Source organism: Streptopelia decaocto (assembly GCF_964273445.1).
Source record: "Streptopelia decaocto genome assembly, chromosome: 8".
Taxonomy (NCBI): Eukaryota; Metazoa; Chordata; class Aves; order Columbiformes; family Columbidae; genus Streptopelia; species Streptopelia decaocto.
This window is the reverse complement of record NC_138662.1, coordinates 6,949,230-6,967,204: the sequence shown is the minus strand read 5'-3', so window position 1 is coordinate 6,967,204 and position 17,975 is coordinate 6,949,230. Positions and strand designations below refer to the sequence as shown.

General features: G+C 41.2%; 1 protein-coding gene across 4 annotated transcripts in view; it reads right to left on the bottom strand.

The window, feature by feature from the left end:
* Window positions 1-11,668: 11,668 nt before the first annotated feature.
* Window positions 11,669-17,975, bottom strand: part of MAPKAPK3 (MAPK activated protein kinase 3) — a 48,853-nt gene continuing 42,546 nt past the window's right edge. For 3 of the 4 annotated variants that reach the window (XM_082059900.1, XM_082059901.1, XM_082059903.1), the window contains 3 exons: window positions 16,888-16,973; window positions 14,202-14,282; window positions 11,669-12,704 (listed from right to left, as the gene is read on the bottom strand). In XM_082059900.1, the coding sequence (XP_081916026.1) occupies window positions 12,546-12,704; window positions 14,202-14,282; window positions 16,888-16,973 (326 nt within the window). In that variant the 3' untranslated portion in view covers window positions 11,669-12,545. Of the gene's footprint in view, window positions 12,705-13,573; window positions 13,689-14,201; window positions 14,283-16,887; window positions 16,974-17,975 lie in introns of all 4 variants that reach the window. The other variant, XM_082059902.1, reaches the window with a different exon arrangement.

Sequence of the window (17,975 nt, the reverse complement as noted above, 5' to 3'; positions counted from 1 at the left end):
TGGCCTTGATATCCCACTGTTTAAGTGGTCCGTATTGAATCAATTTATTGATATTGAATTAACAATTTGCTACTAAAGACATTTAAAATACTACTGCTTTGATTAATGTTTGTAAGGCTATTTTTTAAAAAATAAAAATTCAAGCTGACAAGGAAAACTTGTGTTGCTGCAGCTTATAATTTATAAAATAGAGAAAAACTCACCTCTTCTGACATTCATTTTCATTCCACTGCCTTTTGTTCCATCAGACTATTCCCTCTGCACACCTGCTCTCCCTCTCCATTTGTCTGATTAATTATCCTCACCACTTCTCCACAGGCTCTGACAAGTTCCTCTTCCTTCTCCAGCTTCATCTCCATTTTTTGCCTTGTGTGGCTTAAATCTCCACCCTGGATATACTGGCCCCTCTCAAAATGAAACAACACAGAAACTACCAATAAACAGTCTTAAATAAAGTAACAATATGTACGAGAACATCTTGGTTATATATCAATTTTTTAATAATTTATAAAACAAGCAGTTTTCAGAGTAGGAGCTGGCTGAGGGGTTTAGGTTTTCATGTGATATGTACGTCCATGGACAAACAGCCGTATTCAAAGAGGTCTTTAAGACAGCATTATACATTCTATTTCCCTTAGATAACACAATTTGAAATTATTTTCAATTCAGAATCTAACACAAATGCTGAGTAGTATTTTCTATATGTGAAAGTATCATATAAGTGTGTCTCAGTTTATTTTTTTCAACGTCAGAGTTGCCTGATAGTATATGCTCCAATTAATTCTTCTCAGGATGTCCACAGTTATTCCCCTCGTGTCCTGCTTGCAGTTTGCTGAACCTTGCCAAAAAATCCTGCTGCTAAGCTAAAACATACCTATGCTTCACCACTCACACAACTTTTAATATGGAAACCTTGTACATTTTTATTAGTAAACAATTCAAAAGCAGATATATGATCTTCACAAAGATGGGTTTGACTGTTCCTTCAGAGGTTACAGCAGAGAGGGACGAGATGGTGTTGGAAGTGTATCTGTGATATCCAGTTTGTGTTCAGTTTCCTTCTCTGCTCAAAATTCACGTAACCTTTCCAAGTCTTACAGTATCTTTGAAATCAGAGCTGTCTCACATTTCATAAGACTGGTAAAGGTTGGAGCACAATTATGGGATGGGCAATTTAGAAAAAGCACAGAGTATGTTTGGCAGCACACAGAGGCAGAGATACACCAGGTATTACTCACCTGTGCAAGGAACACTGTTCACCCCTGTCAAACAGGCAGATAGGGACGGAAAATACTTAAAATAATTTTGCACAGAAACATTTACAAGCAATTGCTTACATTCTCATCAGCAATCCTTTTCTTTCACACGTATTTAAACCAACCCGGACTTACAAGATGCCCATTTGATTCTTTTGCCCTGGGGGTTTTGTCTATCTCTACAACTGATCCATCTCCATGTTTAACAGGGAGTCAAATCACATATGTAGGCATGGCGAGATGTGGGTGTCCTGACAGAGAGATTTGGTCTCACATGTCCCACCTCCAGTTGTTTTTTTTTTCTCTTAGCCTGTTATTACTGTCTATGAGTCATTTCATTAATCCAGAGAGAAGACTAGAAAACAAGTGAATAAATACCCTGCTTCACAACCTTCTGTCTGCACTGCTTGCTTCTCCGCTAATGAATGAACAGCTAAAAAACAGAATTATCCTAATTGGGGACATTCAAAAGGACATTATCTCCTCTTCGTCAATAGCTGCTGCCTGTGTCTGCCAGTGATTACGCTACATGGTCAGAGGATGATCTCTGAATGTTCACTCCCAACCACAGTCTAAATGTGACAGAAAGTCCAGGAAAACTGGAAAGGAACACACAGGCAAGTCAAAAATCAGAGCACAGGAGTCTCTTACATGACCACACCTCTCCTATTAAAAAGTTATTTAAAAAAAAGTAAGAAACATGGAACAGCTGTGATGCCAGACGCAGGGCCCTGTCTCCAGCAGCACAAGGTCAGATCTCTTGCAGACACTGTGCTGGAACTCAGCACACGCGCCGAATTCTGCAGTTCTGTGTGCATGGACAGGGCTCTTCATTTGTCGCAACATGGCAGGCAGCTGCCCGAAATGTCCTGCTGCCCCCTTCGGAGCTGTCAGAGTGATTCTGTCTCCAGTGACATGAATAAAGACAGAAGATGAGGGACTAAATGAGAAACAAATTACTGTAGACTCAGTTTTGCCTCCAATGCAGGAATTACAGGAATTCAGAGTCTCGCTTCTGCCGTCACAGAAGCCTGGGATTTACTCTCCCTTGCAGTCCTACAGCTGCAGAGACAGACACAGATGAACTGATGCTCAGTGCAGCCCACACTTCATTCCAGTTCCTTTCAGATTCACAGTATCAACTTTTTCTTGCCTCCCTTGAAAGCATACACAGAGTTAAACCTTAGGAATATAATTTCAAACACCATAATGTGTTTAACAAGTCCCTTTCAACTTTCAAGGATAGGAATGTTGCAGAGTTTCTTCATAAAACAAGTATTTGATGCCCACAGAAAGCATTTAAATAACATTCGGATCACTATGAATTATTTTCAAAATAAGGCAATGACACTAGGTCTGCTTGTGCACTTTACATGCTCTTTCCCCTTTGTTGCTACATATGCTTGGATTTTGGAATTTAGTCTAACATTTATATTTCTGCACTTCAGTGCACAGTTGAACACACTCTGATCTGCTTTCAAAGAGAATCTATTAATTTCTATATCAAGGAGGGTTGATATTCAACCCCTGAGCTAAACACACAGTCCAACAGAACATGAAATTCAGTATTTGCCCATTTCATGATGACTTTTCTTGCTCCCATTGTGTAAGAGGAGAGCAGCTTGTACACGTCTCCATCATGTGCATGGTGTATTTCCACTTTTGTGACTACTGGTTGCATATGAGGTTTTGTCCCTGCCAATCAGACACAGACAGAGGTGTCTGCCTAAAATAAGTTCAAACAGTGTTGTAGAAATTGCTGTCTACCTCCCTGTGTCCTTATAGATGAGAATATGTTGTCCATGCTGTCTGGGCTGGACATAAAGACTGGACATCACTGATCTACAGCACTGCCACAACATATTGACTTGTGTAACCTGGATTTCTCAGGACTTACAAAGACAGGCAGACAGCCTGGGCTGAGCCCTGACAACAAACATGCTGACATCTTTGTGGCCGGCAGCATTTCAGATCCAGAGTTACTAATTTACCAGGCTCCTTGATGCCTTGTGACACACAAATCAATCCAAAGATAGCATTCAGCAAATAAAATAGCCTTGCCCTAACTCTCTGTAAGGCTGTTTCAACAGAACACAGTTTTCTTCTTAGAATATTTTTTTTTTGTTCAGGAAAAACAGAAAAAAATAATAAAAAAAAGAGTATGACTTACGAGTGGTGAGTGAGGTGCTCGGCAGCAGGGCATGGCAGTCAGTCCGTGCTCCCCTCCACCGCCACACGCTGCAGCAGCGGCAGGGCTGCCGGGAACCCTGCCTGGAGGATGCTGTTCTTGCCTCCAGATGCCATGATCCTGAGAGGTCCGGCCCGCAGCACACACGGCTCACTCCTGCTCACCATTGCCATTACAGGACAAGCTCTCATTCTGTGCTAGCACCTGCTCTCCAACATATGCCTACCGGGACTGGGCTCCCTCTCAGGGACGGGATGATAGGACATGATATGCCAGGCGGCTTCCCACAAAACTAAAGTTTCCTACAGAGCTGAGGTACAGATATTGAACAATACGTACAGACGGACAAGCAACTCCACATCCTTTCAGCTGACCTGCTGTGCCTTCTCTGCACCTGTGGAATAACAGGCAATTCCAGCCAGGGTTCTTCCCCACTGTTCTCCTCTTCTCTGGCCTAAGCAATGGCCAGTGGCAGGTGACAGAGACATCAAACCACACAACATTCACTGGCAGTGAGAATCTGACTTTAATGATGCTCTGGGAAGAAAAAAAATTGAACCTGACAAAAAAAGCTCAGACTGAATTTTTGAGGCTTCGCAGCAGAGCATATATCTCTCTACACATGGAAATATATATTTGATTGTACTTCTGAACTCAAAGCATTTGGGCCATAACACTTGAAATACTTTCATGTGTACTTACCTTGAGAATATATAACTTGAAAGATGTAAGCACACAAAATCACTCTTGACATGGAAATCATCATCATACAAACAGAAGACTAGCACCTTTTTTAAAAAATCATTTTGGCAGAATGGTATTTCTGATTAATAGAAATTTGAATTAAAATTCTCCTTTCATGTACGCAGTACTTAATTCTAATCAAGCAAGCTCAAGGTTTTCACTTGCCTGGATAGTACTAATTAGATTCTTCCACATTATTACTTCAACATATGCAATCATACACAGTACACAAATATCAATTTTCTTCTTTAACAAATATGAACTTTCAAATATTAACTGGAAGTAATTTTCTGAAGTTGGGAACAAAATATACTGCAAGGGGAAATACGCATCTCAGTAATCCTCCAAAGAAAAATTTCAGGCTTAAAATAAAGGCTTTGAAATTAATCTAGTTAGTACAGAACACCACTACCATTTGGGTTTTGTAAAGAAATAAAGTCACTCTTCATATCAGACTGTAGTTATGGAAAAAAGGTTTGATGCATGTGTGTGCACGCATGTGCGCAAACGACTGTAGATATCCTATGAAAGCAAACAATATTGACAAGCTAAAATCATCACTTATTACTGAATTCCTGTTAGCCAGGCATGTACTGTTGTAACTTAAGATGACGGAAGCTCCAAGTGAAGGTACCAGATGCGTTATGACACAGTCATGTACTTTTGGAGCTAATGATTGCTTACTAGGTAGTTGTTCCAGGATCCTCGAGGAACAGCTTAAAAACTGACTTTGTGCAGGAATGACAAATTAATCAAGAAAACATTTGGTATCTCTACTGAGCGGCAGCCAAGGTTTGAGCTGGATGCAGAGAATCTATTACGAAACAAGGAGGCAGACCTAGCTGAGTCACTTTCAATCAAGAAATTCAATTCCTTCCTACTTCTCAGATTTAAAATATCCTACAGCAAAAAGCTTCTATAGAATTTTTTTAATGCTTAGGGAAGAAACTGAAATATTGCAGGCAAGTCTCTCTAAAGGAAATACTCATGACTTGCAAGCAGTGTAAAATACATCAAACTAACAAAATTAAGGAGAAGAAAATCAAAGGATTTAAAAGATAACTAGATAACCACCTCATTTTACTCTTTGTAGGTAAATGAAGTGTTCCACACAAAGACTTAAAAGCCAGGACGAGGAAATAAAAGTATTTCTGCTCTAAATGGCAACTTCTCAGTGAGACAATGTACAACCAAGAGATTCTGGAATAGCAGTTCTATGACCCAGGACACTACCACAATGCTTTAAAGAGCTGACTGAAAAAAGCTTAAATTGCATGAGAAAACGATTTTAAAGTAACAGAATTTCCTAATAAATGTAAACATGTTTATTCTGTATAAAGCAGAGAAAAAGAAGAGGTTAAAACATGCTGTGCAGCAGTCGAAAGGGCCAATGGCTCCGCTCACACCCCTCGATCCCCTCAGCACCCGGGGATGAGAAACGCTGATGGAGGAAGCGCAGCAGCTCTGGGAGAAGCCTCAGTGAGTCGGGCACAGCGGAGCTGCTCGCCACACCAGGATGGGCCTCCTGTGACCCTGAGGGATGCCCAGTGTCCTTTTGAGTTACCTCTAAAGGAGACACTTGTAAACACTGGAGAGTATACCCACAGCCCACTCTCAAACAGCAAGAAAAAGCATTAAGTTCTAGTTGGGTTCACTTCTTTGCAGAGGTCTTGTATTACCCTCAGAGACATATTCTTCCTACTATAACGCATTGCTTGGAACTTTCCTCCTTACCATTTTACATACAATGTTGTTTCATGTTTCCTGCCATTCCTTGAAAAATCTTCCAATACTTTACGCCACAAGAAGTTCACAAAGAAAAGAAGAGGTGCTACAACTGTAATTGAGCCAAAAAAGAAAAAACACTGCATCATGGAATCTTAGCCTTGAGACAACTAATTAGATTTTTACTCAAAACAGAAGTCAAACACACGGTGATGAAGTTCAAAATAGAAATGCAAAATGTCTGAAAGCAAAAAAGAAAGTGAACCTCACCTCGACAAGGTTTCTGCAGGCAGAAAGGAGCTCACTTGGGCAATTTTGGGAGAGTAGAACTTAATCCGCAAAGTGTATTTGTTCAGTTATAAGTTGCTCTAAAAAAAGGGACATTTATTTGATATACTAGCAGCATTTACTTGAAAGTCTCATTTATAAACATCAAGTTGAGCCTTGGTTTAGACTATCTCAGAAAAAAAATTGAGTCTGTATTGTATATCTATCTTCAGGGAAACATAATTTCATATTTCTGAATTCAGGAACTGCTCTGGGTTGGAGCAGCAGCCAATATCCTGGCCAGAATTTCCTTCATCGTTACTCAAATGGTAGCATTCTTATTCTAAAAACCCTTAGTCCTCCTCCTCCACCAGTATTTCTCTTCTAACACATTCCATTCTAATTTTAGTCTTTTGAGAAGTTTCTTTTCCAGATCAACCCACTCTTTTTCACATTTAAATAATTTTCCTTTTTTTTAAAGAGCTCAGCTTTAGCAGGTGTTTCAGTAGCTAAGCAATAAGAAATCTCTTGAGAACATCTTTCATGTTTCCCAAATGGATTAGCCTGGAAATTTGGGGAGAACAACATTAGGCAAAATAACCTTGTAATTTGATTTCAAAACTGCACTAAATCTCCTAAGACAAAAAAAGACAAAAATACACACCCCCTAAAAGGAAGCACTTATGCTCACTGTTAACAAATAAAGAAGGTGCAATAAGAAACAGTTGTTACGCTCGCAATATGGGTAATTAACTTGAATGCAGTAAAATTCAACAGAAATAAATTTGGAAGCTTAACATGGAAGAAAATTATGCAACTCCTCCTTTTTTGAATTATTCAGCTTCAGCGCAGCCCCAGGACCAAGAGTCCTAGAGGGTTTCCAACCATGGACCATACAAGTACATTTCAGTGGCTAACAGTGGAAAAACCAACATGCTGTCAACACAGCAGAGACTTTGCTGGTAATTTGGTCCTGCAGCCCCACACAGCTAAAACATGTTTATTATCAGATCTGGAAGCTGAACTGAAGCGAGGGCAAAATACCTGTATTTTATCTTCGAGTACCACCCCTCCTCAGAGAAAAAACAGCCTGGCCCTTCATGTCCTCTCCAGCTATTAGAAAGCTGCCTTTTTCCTCTTCTGGCCCCTGGAAGCTAAGACAACTGCAGTGCACCTCAGCAATTGCTTCTGTTTGCAGCCTCAAGCAGTATGAGGAAAACCACTGATGATGATGCTTTGTGCCTTTATGCAGCCAGAGCAGACCTATGAGATCCTGGCACCTGATAGATTCATGAGGCAGGAAATTTTGAAATAAAGTTAATGCTCTAGGTATCATTCACAAATTTACCAATACAGGTGATCAGCTACCGTCACAGGGTTATCTTTCACATTTCCCTAGAGGGCAGGAACATCTTCCTCCTCCAGTGGTAAAAAAGACTAAAGAAAAGCTGAACCTACCCTGCTATGTCTGTACAGAGGTAGCAGTAAAAAAATAAGTTGGAGTAGAATATAACAGCAGACATTTCTTACCCTATTCTTCAACAGATCATCCCCCATTCTACTTCCTTTGCCCCGTTAAATTTTTCTAACCACACAGACTAAAAAAATAAACCTATTTTAAAGCTGTACTTAATACTCAAAAAGCATGTTCTTACCCAGTGCAAAGATTTCAGTGGAACATTTTTTCAGCAAATGTTATTAACTAGCAAGTGTTAGATTACTCTAACCTTAGCTTTCCAGATGCGAGATGCATTTAAGTATGTATCTGCAGTAAACTTGCTTGTTAGCCCGCAAGAATTTTTAACTTTCTTCTTTTCTTTTTCTTCTTTGCGGTTCAGAGTATGTGTTCTCTGTCTTCCAAGTTCCCTTCCTTGTCTTCATTCTGTTTAGGCTCTCTAAAAGAGAATTAACTATGTTCATTCTCAACTATGTCAGCTCCACTACTGAGAACAGCCAGGTGAGCAAGGGATATACTGGAACCTAGGAAAAAGGGAATTCTGGTATTTCCACAAAAAACCCTCCAAAACACATACTCTTGGAAGGAGTTCTCCCACGTATAAATTCATTCCCTGCTTGCCATCATTCCCTTTGTCCCTGTGGTTTGTTGGTGTGAAAGGGCACTGACCGTTGAGCTGGGGTGCGTGGGTATGCCCTCAGGGCAAGTGTTCACCCCATTCAGTACAGCTGAGCTGGCTCCACGGCTGGCTTCAACCTCAGACTAAGCATGCGAATATATCTAAGCAGCTGGACATAGATTAACATCTATTTCCTACCTTTGAACACAGGTTTAAAACAGTACATATACTTATGATTACGTGCAAGTAATTAAAAGCTTCAGTTCTCTCCTCCTCACTAAATCTTCCTTTTCTCAAAAGCGCCTTTGTCTGAACACGGGCAAAATAACGTCTGAATTGAAAAGAGGACGGGAAATTAGATCAAACTGAGTATGTAGCATTCTCATTATCCCTCATGTCAGACAAGTCAGAAACAGTTACATAATTGGGCCTCTAGACCCTAGGCACTGGAGTGTTAAAGAGAGAAAATCCCAGGACTGCATGCTGGGTTTTGACAAATAGAAAACACAGAAGTGGGCCAAGAGCTTACCATTTACGTTAGTTTTTAATTGTACCACGTCAAAAAAAGGCTCATCATATGGCACATGTTGTCAAAGAGGTATGGACGTATGTAGTGTGATGAATGTAAAAGTGAGGGAGGAAATTTTAGCTGTGCTTGTGTACACACTTGTGTGTGAATCAGAGAAAGTGCACTTACCAGTGAGCAAGAACGTGTGCGTATAAGAGGAGTGCAGTGCAGAGAAATACAAGAGGAGGCAGTGGCCCATAAGCAATTGCTATGAAAAGGAATGGGGGTGGGGAATTGTGCACAGCCCTTTTTTAGCTTCTGCTGTAAAAAATAAATAGACCTTTTAATCTGTGTGCTCCTTGAAGCCTTCTCTATTGACCATTCATTTCTTCTTTCCCTTCTCAGCTCTTTACCTCCTCTATATGGCTGATGAATATGCAAATGCATAATCAGTTCTATAATAGCCTATCCTTTCTAAAAACAGGCTATAAATTTGGGTCCTAAGCGGCAGGTTTTAAAGAGACTATTATACTATATTGCTGGGGGAAGTGACAAGACCAAATACCACCACTAGCACACCAGAGTTCTTTATAATGTGTGTGAATGCAGCTAGAAAGAGGGTCCTTCTTATAACAGAGCTGGCAGCCAGAAAGGACGAAGATCTTCTGCAAAACGTACACATGAATCTCGTCAGAGGCTCCTGCAGGGCACAGCACACGTGCTAGCAACAGGCAGTGCTCCCTGCGGGCCTTGGCAGGAACGTCGGTGTGACACAGCCCATGCGATGCCGCAGGTTTCGGCTGGAATGACCGCAGCTCCGGGGAGAGCCCAGTGTCCCTGGTGCAGCCCAGCAGCTGCAGGCGCCGTGCGGCCAGGAGGGGGCGCCGCGGCGCCGGGGCCAAAGAGCGCCTACAGAAGTGATGTATGTGTCCCTATAGGCACCCCGGCACTGCTGGGGAAAGGCTGCACCCTGGAGAGCGGTGACAAGCACAGCCCCCAAACCTGGTCCCTGGCAGATTCTGAGAACTCTGGCTGACTCCGACACGGTTCAAAGCAGACGAGGGCTCTCGGGATGGTGCGCGAGGGTCGGTACACGCGGCGGCTGCTTCCCAGCTCCCAAGGAGCTGCCTCCTTGCTTCTGTAAAATAAGCACCAACACTTCCAAATAATACTTGCATACACCTCCATGTCTGCCAGTTTGAGCCCCTCCTTGGGATCCTACCAGGCTTTACGGTTCTCCTGGATGTCATCGCTGTGGGCTAGATCACAACAACTGTTAGTCCAAATGTAACCAGATGGTGTTGTCCTACTATACAGGGCCTGAAAGCTGAAGGTGCTGTGGCCGAGTGCATCAGTTCATCACTCCCGTGCGGTAAAGCCTGGAACCCCACAGGAAGGAATCAAGTCCCAACGTGCTTTACAGTTCCCCATAGAAAACAGCTCAGAACAGGTACATGTCTCCAGGCTCCAGACTGAACTGACAAGCAAGAAGGAACCAGCTACAAATTAAGAGCTCCTGCTCAAACTTCGGGCAAGACAGAAGCAAAAATGTGAACTGCAATAGTTTCAATATCACTCCAGTCAAGGCAGCCAGGACATCACCACATTGTACACAGGTGGGAGCATGTATAATCTCACCATGATGGGACACAGAGATGGGAAGGTAGGAGTGACGTACACAGCACCCTCAAAAAATTTGAATAAAGAGACAAAAACTTGGATTTAGTTCTAATCCCAACTGTTGCACCCTGAACACATCACAGCTCTTCATTAGCTGTATTATCATTTACAGGTAGTGAATAATATTTTTGTAATTCATAGGCATAATAAGATCAAATAAATATATACAAGACATGCTATAATCCTAGAGATACCTAGATAAACATGAAATAATTTAAAAATATCTCTTTGAAGAAATGGATGTTTAAAAACAAACTCTCGGAATCTTAGAAAATGCTTCAAGTTGTGTAGCCTTTGAATGTAGACATCACTGAACGTTTTCCTTCTCCCTTTTCCCATCACCTTCAACACAGAAGTACCTTGCAAAGCAATACAAACTCTGCAACACCTCGACAAAAACAGGGATGACCAGAGGAATGTTATAACATTGATTTATTAAAATCAGTTTAGAAAACCCTAGGACCAGTTCACAAAGAACAGAGGTCTCATCCAATACTATGGAGAAGGGGAACAGGGCTCCCCAGACAAGGCCCAAAACCTAGAGCTGATCTTTGCTAGAGATAACAAGACCTGTGTGGCAGTCAGATTTGACGGTTCGGGTCCTCTCTGGAGAGCCTTGCTTTCCTTTTTGTCTTTGAACATTCTTCTGAGCCTGTTAACACACCAGCAATGTGTGCCTACCACAAAGTCATTTTTGCCTGCATCACTGGAAGCACATAATTTTCATCCTAGACTCTGATAATACTTTCTCAAATATTTGATTCACCTCAACTAATCAAAAACAATATAGAACAAAACCAAACAAAGCCCAAAATACAGTGAGAGGAAATATTTTGATTGCAAAGGAAAACAAATTAGCAAACCAAGGCTAGGATCCCATTAAACAGAAATTCAAACAGGAAACAAAAAAAAAAACCAATGGTTGGATATACTTATAGGTAATCTCCCTTAGGGGGTGAAAATCTTTGGATCCAGAAACACTGACAGAACACGGCAAATAAAACAGCATCTTCTCCCTCCCGGACTCCAGGAAACAATCCAACCCCAGCACACCAAAATTTGCTGTGATCAGCACATCCCAGGCATGGGATCTGGAGATAGTTACCAGAAGGGATGCTGGCAGACAACGGGGTCCATTCCGAGAACACGCGCTTGCCACTTCTTCCCGAACTTCAGAAGTCTCTCTTCTAGAGCAGTCTCTTGTATACAACTGCATGCCCAGTTGCACACCCTAGATGTTGTGGATCCAAGAGGAACAGCAATATTCTCTGCAGGATGCTTTCAACTAACTAAATCCTTATTAAAACTCTTCACATAAAGCACCATTTAAACTAAAAACATTACAAGAGAGGGATGTGACAGTGGCATAGACACAATATAATGGTTACAATTTAGAAAATTTACATGTTATCAATAAGAATCCAGAACAACCCAAATCTTCACATAGGACTACATGAAGGCTTTATGAAAATGGAAATGTATGGATGATTTTTCCTGTAACAGGAATAACCGTCTACTCTTCAGGTGATATTCTGTAACTATAGGAGGTAAGTTTGGAAATATTGACTATTCTTACCAGTTCTAACATGAAATGCTGTCCCGATGCATCCAAAATAGACATGCACCTGTGCTACTCGTATAAAGAGCAGTGACATTTTTCTCCTTTCTCAGTACTCATGTTTGAACTAATAAAACACTCCTAGCAGAACACCTGGCATATTTTCTACTCCCAAGTTTAAAATGGTACAGAAGTTACTCTTGTAGATGGCTGTAAAAGCCTCAGTGCATTAGTATGCTGAGACTGCCGCCTGTTCTCTCCCTTCCTCCGATACAGCTAAAGCCAAAACAAACACCCGTAACACTTCTAGTATTACTGTACTTTCCCTAGCAATATGCAACAGAATCATGCCATATACATTAGCCTTTAAAAACAAAGCCCTGATTCAAGTTATAAAAATGTAATCTTTCACACTGCTCCCTCTTTGCAGCATAGCTTCTTCACGGTCTCATTGCCTTTGTGGTAGGGACAGGGTTGATCATACTGATTTTAAATTGTTCATTTTAACTTTTACCCTCTACCCACAGGTCCTTGGCTTCTCTTCTCATTGGTTATTGCACCCTGGGGCTGCAGAAGAGGTGCCTGCCTGCTTCTGCTTCTTGCGGCGTTTGTTCAGGAGGCGGTTGCTGGATGTTTTCAAGTCTTTAATTTTCACCTGATCATAGTCCACCCTCATGGTAGCCAAAGCGCTGGTCATCTCCTCCTGAAAACAAGGAAGCAATTTACTGAAAACCCTGAGACAGAGAGCACACAGCCACCCCGCTCTCTAGCCTGGAGATGAACGTATAGAAAGGAACCCTCTGCTACGCTGTGGCCAGAAATAGCTGAGCCCTTTCTGCTGCACTGGACTATGACTAAAGGCTTCGTTCTACTCACAGACTCATTCAGGAGGAACTATTCACAGAGTGTTTCCAACGTGGGCATGCAGGACCACACTCCACTGGCCTAAATTCCCCCACATCCCTATGCCCAGCATGTCTTACTGGCTGGCCCTGGGCCTTCAACAGCTCCCTTGCCCGGGCTCCTGACACCCGGCTGAGCACACTGCCTGCCTTGCTCCGGGACCAACTATGGCAGCAGGAACTAGCAGAGAGTCCACACAAAGTTGGTTTAAAAATATGTGCTTCAAATTCACATGCTTCCTTAGTAACATTTATATGCAGGCAAATTTTGAACTTTTTAATAATGCTGTGAGCAAAAAATTTGCTTAAGTAGATGAATGTCTATGCATTTAGTTCAGGAAATGAAAAATTATTAAATATTATGGGAATGCCAGTGGCCCAAGGGAATACCTCTGGGACCTATACAAAGCACAAGCATAAGAAGTTCTCAGGAACATGGAAATGAAAAATGCCAAGTGAAACTATCTGTTTGATCTCTTTGACTCAGGAAGCAAATGTTGCCTAGATTCTACAAAATTTTTATCATTAAATAGTTCAACAGCTGAGACTGTACATCAGTAACTTAAATCAGTAATCAGCAAAACACACTAAAGGAATGCTGCAATTATCAAAATGCCACGTATTGCAAGTGCAAAAAAAAAATTGGAATTAATTGTAAAAGCATGCCAACCTGATAAAGGCCAGCAGGAATGAGTTAAGGCTTGCAAACAACTTTTAGTCTGCCCTATAGTTTCACTTTGCAGGAAGCATTCAACTGTCATCAGTACGAACAGTAGGTGAGGCACCTGGTTAGATTAAGGGAAAGACAGATACATTTTTATCTCCCACTGCCAAATGTCACAACAAGACAAGGCTAAAATCACTTGATGTTGTTTTACAATAGAAGAACAGAGTAGAAAACCAGAATGCAGCTCAACCCTCCCACCCCATCCCCCTACTTTTTAATCAAATTCTTCACTTCACTATAATGAACGTCAAGTTCCCTCAGCACTGTCCCTTCTCCTCTGGTTACATGCAGTGGCTCAGCAGGAAGCATCATTAACAACTTTGATCATAAACATCATCTATGCTGGTATCTGGCACAGCTGTATGGCTTTTGGATGACGCTCAAATAGCATTCTTCTTTCTTAAACACATACACTACTGTTCTAACCGGGACTGTTTATGCTTCCCTTGTTTAACATGCTTGTATTCAAAATAGCCATAATCTCCAAGGAAATACACATATGCAGAGAAAACAGCCCATTTAATCTCTTATCAGATTTGATTTAAAGAAATCTGAACTATGATTGACTCACTTTAACTTCATCCCAGTGGTCTTTATCTTCTTGCAGGACCCGAGCAGTATGAAGAGGAGTCGGTGGCACTGACATTGACCTCTGACAAAAGGCAAAAATACCAAAAGACATGTTCTGCAAAATCACATTCGGGAAGTGACTGCTTGCTCTTATAAGTATATGGAGGGCATAAAATTTTATCTAATGTCCTTTGGTGGCCCTCATTATTTGTGCTTCCAGGCACTCCACAAGCTAATCCATGTGTGAGCTTGAAGATGCTCACGTGACAGCATCTTTAAATAATAAAATCAGTGCTGAGTTTCTTTCACTCTGTTCCCTTCCAGTGCAAACAATAATCCCATGCTGGATAAATTTGTGTGTACATTTTAGATTTGAACTGTCATTGCTCTGTTCATTAGTCTGTGTTTTATAGTGGTTAATTTGACTTTTATCTTCTAGGATTTGATGTAGGAGAAATTTTCTTGTAAATAATCATTAACTGAGATTACCGTTTATCAGATTGTTCAGAAGACAGTGCATTGCTTGAGATTCTCTTCTGTATAAAATAGAGATCTTGCCATGAAAGATCAGTAGGTATTTTAAATCAGAATAAGGTACAACTTCTAAAGCACAAAGCACAGTTCCTTAGCTAAATTCAGCAAGAATCATGATATTCCTTGCCAATTCACAGCCCCAGCTATACTTTCACTTGGATATTCTACCTTCCTTAGGCTTTCTATCCAAACCTGCTGTCTGCTGTGGCATCTGACACCAGACACGGCTGCATGGCAACAAAGTCTAAGGAGATGCCTGTGTATGTCATTGTAAAATATGCATTACAATGGAAGCAGTGCTCATACCCCACGGAGCTAACAGCACCACTGCAGTGGTTACAGCAGCAGCAATCATGACTTCTGCATCCTCTGGAAAAGGACATACACTGGCCAGGGTATAGTTTTACCAAGTACAACTGGGAGGAGAGAAATGGAAAACCAGCAGACTGGTTTTAGTGCTGTCCTTGAACAGATGTTGAAGGTGCCCTCCTATCTGACGTGAGCGACCTCCTGTTAAATACGTCTTATCTTCAATCTAACTAGAGGATTATGTGCTCCACCTAAACTGATAATTTTTGCATAGTCCGCAATAATACATCTGCCATCCACCTAATAAAGAAGAAAAAAGAAAAAAAGCAGAGAGACAAACGCCCTCCTCCACTGCTTCTGAGACACATCTCCTCTTCTCACTTAAGAATTTACAAAAAGAAAAGGAAGAACATAGACATTCACTATGTTGCTCTTTCCCTCTCCCTCTGCCTCACGGGAACAATAGGTTCAGCAGAAAAAAATGCCGATCTGCAGCTCCTAGAGCATTCTTCCAGGAACAGTATTCTCACACGGCTCTTTGGTGCAGCAGAGTCTATAGATCTTGTCTCTAATCTCCTCCTTATTAATTGGTTATATGCACATTTCAAGTACCATGTATCGCTCTGGGTGGCAGCCTCCTTAGCTATTAGGCACTCATTCTGTGAAATTCATCACCTGCTGACTCCTGGAACACCTCCTTCTTGGGTCTTCACACACTTAAAGCTGGAAGTATTTATTCTGAGCAGTGACTACATTTTTATTTGGTTAAAAAAAAAGACTTAAAGACATTGTCTAGGTTCTGTCCCAGTTCTACAGATTCTTTGTAACATTAATTTCTCAGCTTTCCCAACTCTAAATGAAGACACCTATCTACTTCATCTGGATATTATACAGCTACATTTCTACACGATTTTGAGGGCTCTCAGATCTCCAAACAGGCATTACAGAAATGCTGACTACTAGTTTCTGCCTCTGTTTCTGCTCCTTCCTCTGAGGCTCAGCATAGACAGAGAAAGCACTATGGGAGAAAAGGGCATTCTATAGTACACGTTCCTGGCTGGTGATTTTTTGGGCAGCAAAAAAACCAAGACTGGTATTTTAGTCACAAATGCGAGAAGTATAATCAATTGAGTGACACCTGCAGAGCAGAGATGATACCCTGAAACTCAGCCTGATAACTCCTGGGATTCTTGTCTCTTGTTTGAAATAATTAATACTGTATTATTAGAGTATTTTTTTCTTTTTCCTCAAAAATATTTTTTAAGGAAAAATAAATTTAACCAACTTATAGAATGAAACCTGAACTGGGACCATTAATAGCTTTGTGCATGAGCCTATCTGGGAACATCTCCCAGGGCACTAAAGGGAGACCCTTGCTCCTCCCTCATGCATTTCCAAACTCTGCCAAGGATGAGAATTCCCACTAAGCACAGGGCTGTGTTCACACTGACACAGCTATGCACATTGGTGCCTGAGACCGCTAATAATAGATCTCTTTAAATCCTGTACTGATTAAGTAAGTACATACAGATTATTTTTATATTTTTAAAGAGAGTAACATATGCATATGGTGCAGAGTCAACAGTGACTGCCAGCTCACAGAAGATATAGATACCTTCGGCTTTTGCTTCCAAGGACACTATTGTGGGTGTCTCTCTTGGTGTGTCCTCTGGTAACACCAAGAAGAATTGTGGTACTACAGGCAGCTGACCCACTGCAGAGGGCACAGTAGGTTAATTAAGTTATTAACAGTAATCATCATCCTTCTCTTGCTGTGCTATGTGGAGCTATATGTAAGTTCTACATGTAAGAATTCACCTTGTGAAAAGAGATATGAAACTCACATTAATCCAAGGGTGATTCATAAATTGAGAAACTGTCATCCTCTCTGTTGGGTCAGTCTTCAGTAAATGGCGAATCAGCTGTTTGGCTGAAAAACAGGACCAACATGGCATGTTGCAGTCTACTACTGTATTCCCAAATAGCTTTGAGAACACAAAGACCTGCTGAATGAAGAAAGGTAATTTTGGAGGACTCAAAACACCTCCCTGTTGCTGTTACCATGTTAAGAAGTCATGTACAGTGGGGTAGGTTATTACATTTAAAGAGGCAGAACATGAAATCACCTGAAACAAGAGGTAAGAAGGAAAGACAAAGGACTTGGGATTCCAGCTATGCCGTCTACATCCTCAGACCAACTGTTCTCAGAGCAAGAACTTGCAGATGAGGAAACAGAACAGAAAGCTGCCAAGCTGCCTGTCTGAAAGATGGCGACAAGCTTGGCATTATGGGCTGAATGAATGCATAAGCTGATGTTTTGAGAAATGATAGAAGACAAAAACTAGCACAGGTTGCAGGAAAAAAAAAACAAACAAGAAACTTTCATTTGACAATGGAGAGGCCACTGAAAGGACAACAAAGTCAAGGAAATCAATTGCAAAAACAGACTTTGCAGCAGCTTTCTGTGAACATGGTATCTGCCCAAGCAAGAGTACTAAGTAACGCAGACATGAGATGAAGAAAGTCTAAACAAGAGTTCCATGAATGCAGGCAGACAGACAGGAAACACTACATGTAAGGGACATTATTTAGAAAGACTTACACTTTTTTTTGGGGGGGAGAATATAGAAAAAATTTTGAATAAGAGTTCTCTTTTAGAAACTTCAAATGCAAGATGACTAAATGATTGTAAGCAGCTGCCAGAGGTACAAGTTGAGATTTCAGTTTGTTGAGGGAGGCTGTAAAGGAGGTTTACAGAAGAAATTATCTGGAGTGTAAAATGTACAAGGAATCACAAGGAGGGGACCACATAAAGAGCCTGTTCAGGTGATTACAGGAAGATGGAGGGGAATTTAAAGGAAGCCTCCATAGATGGTGCAATTACAGAATACTTAGATAAAGAAAACCATGACAAGAACAAAGGAGGGCAAAA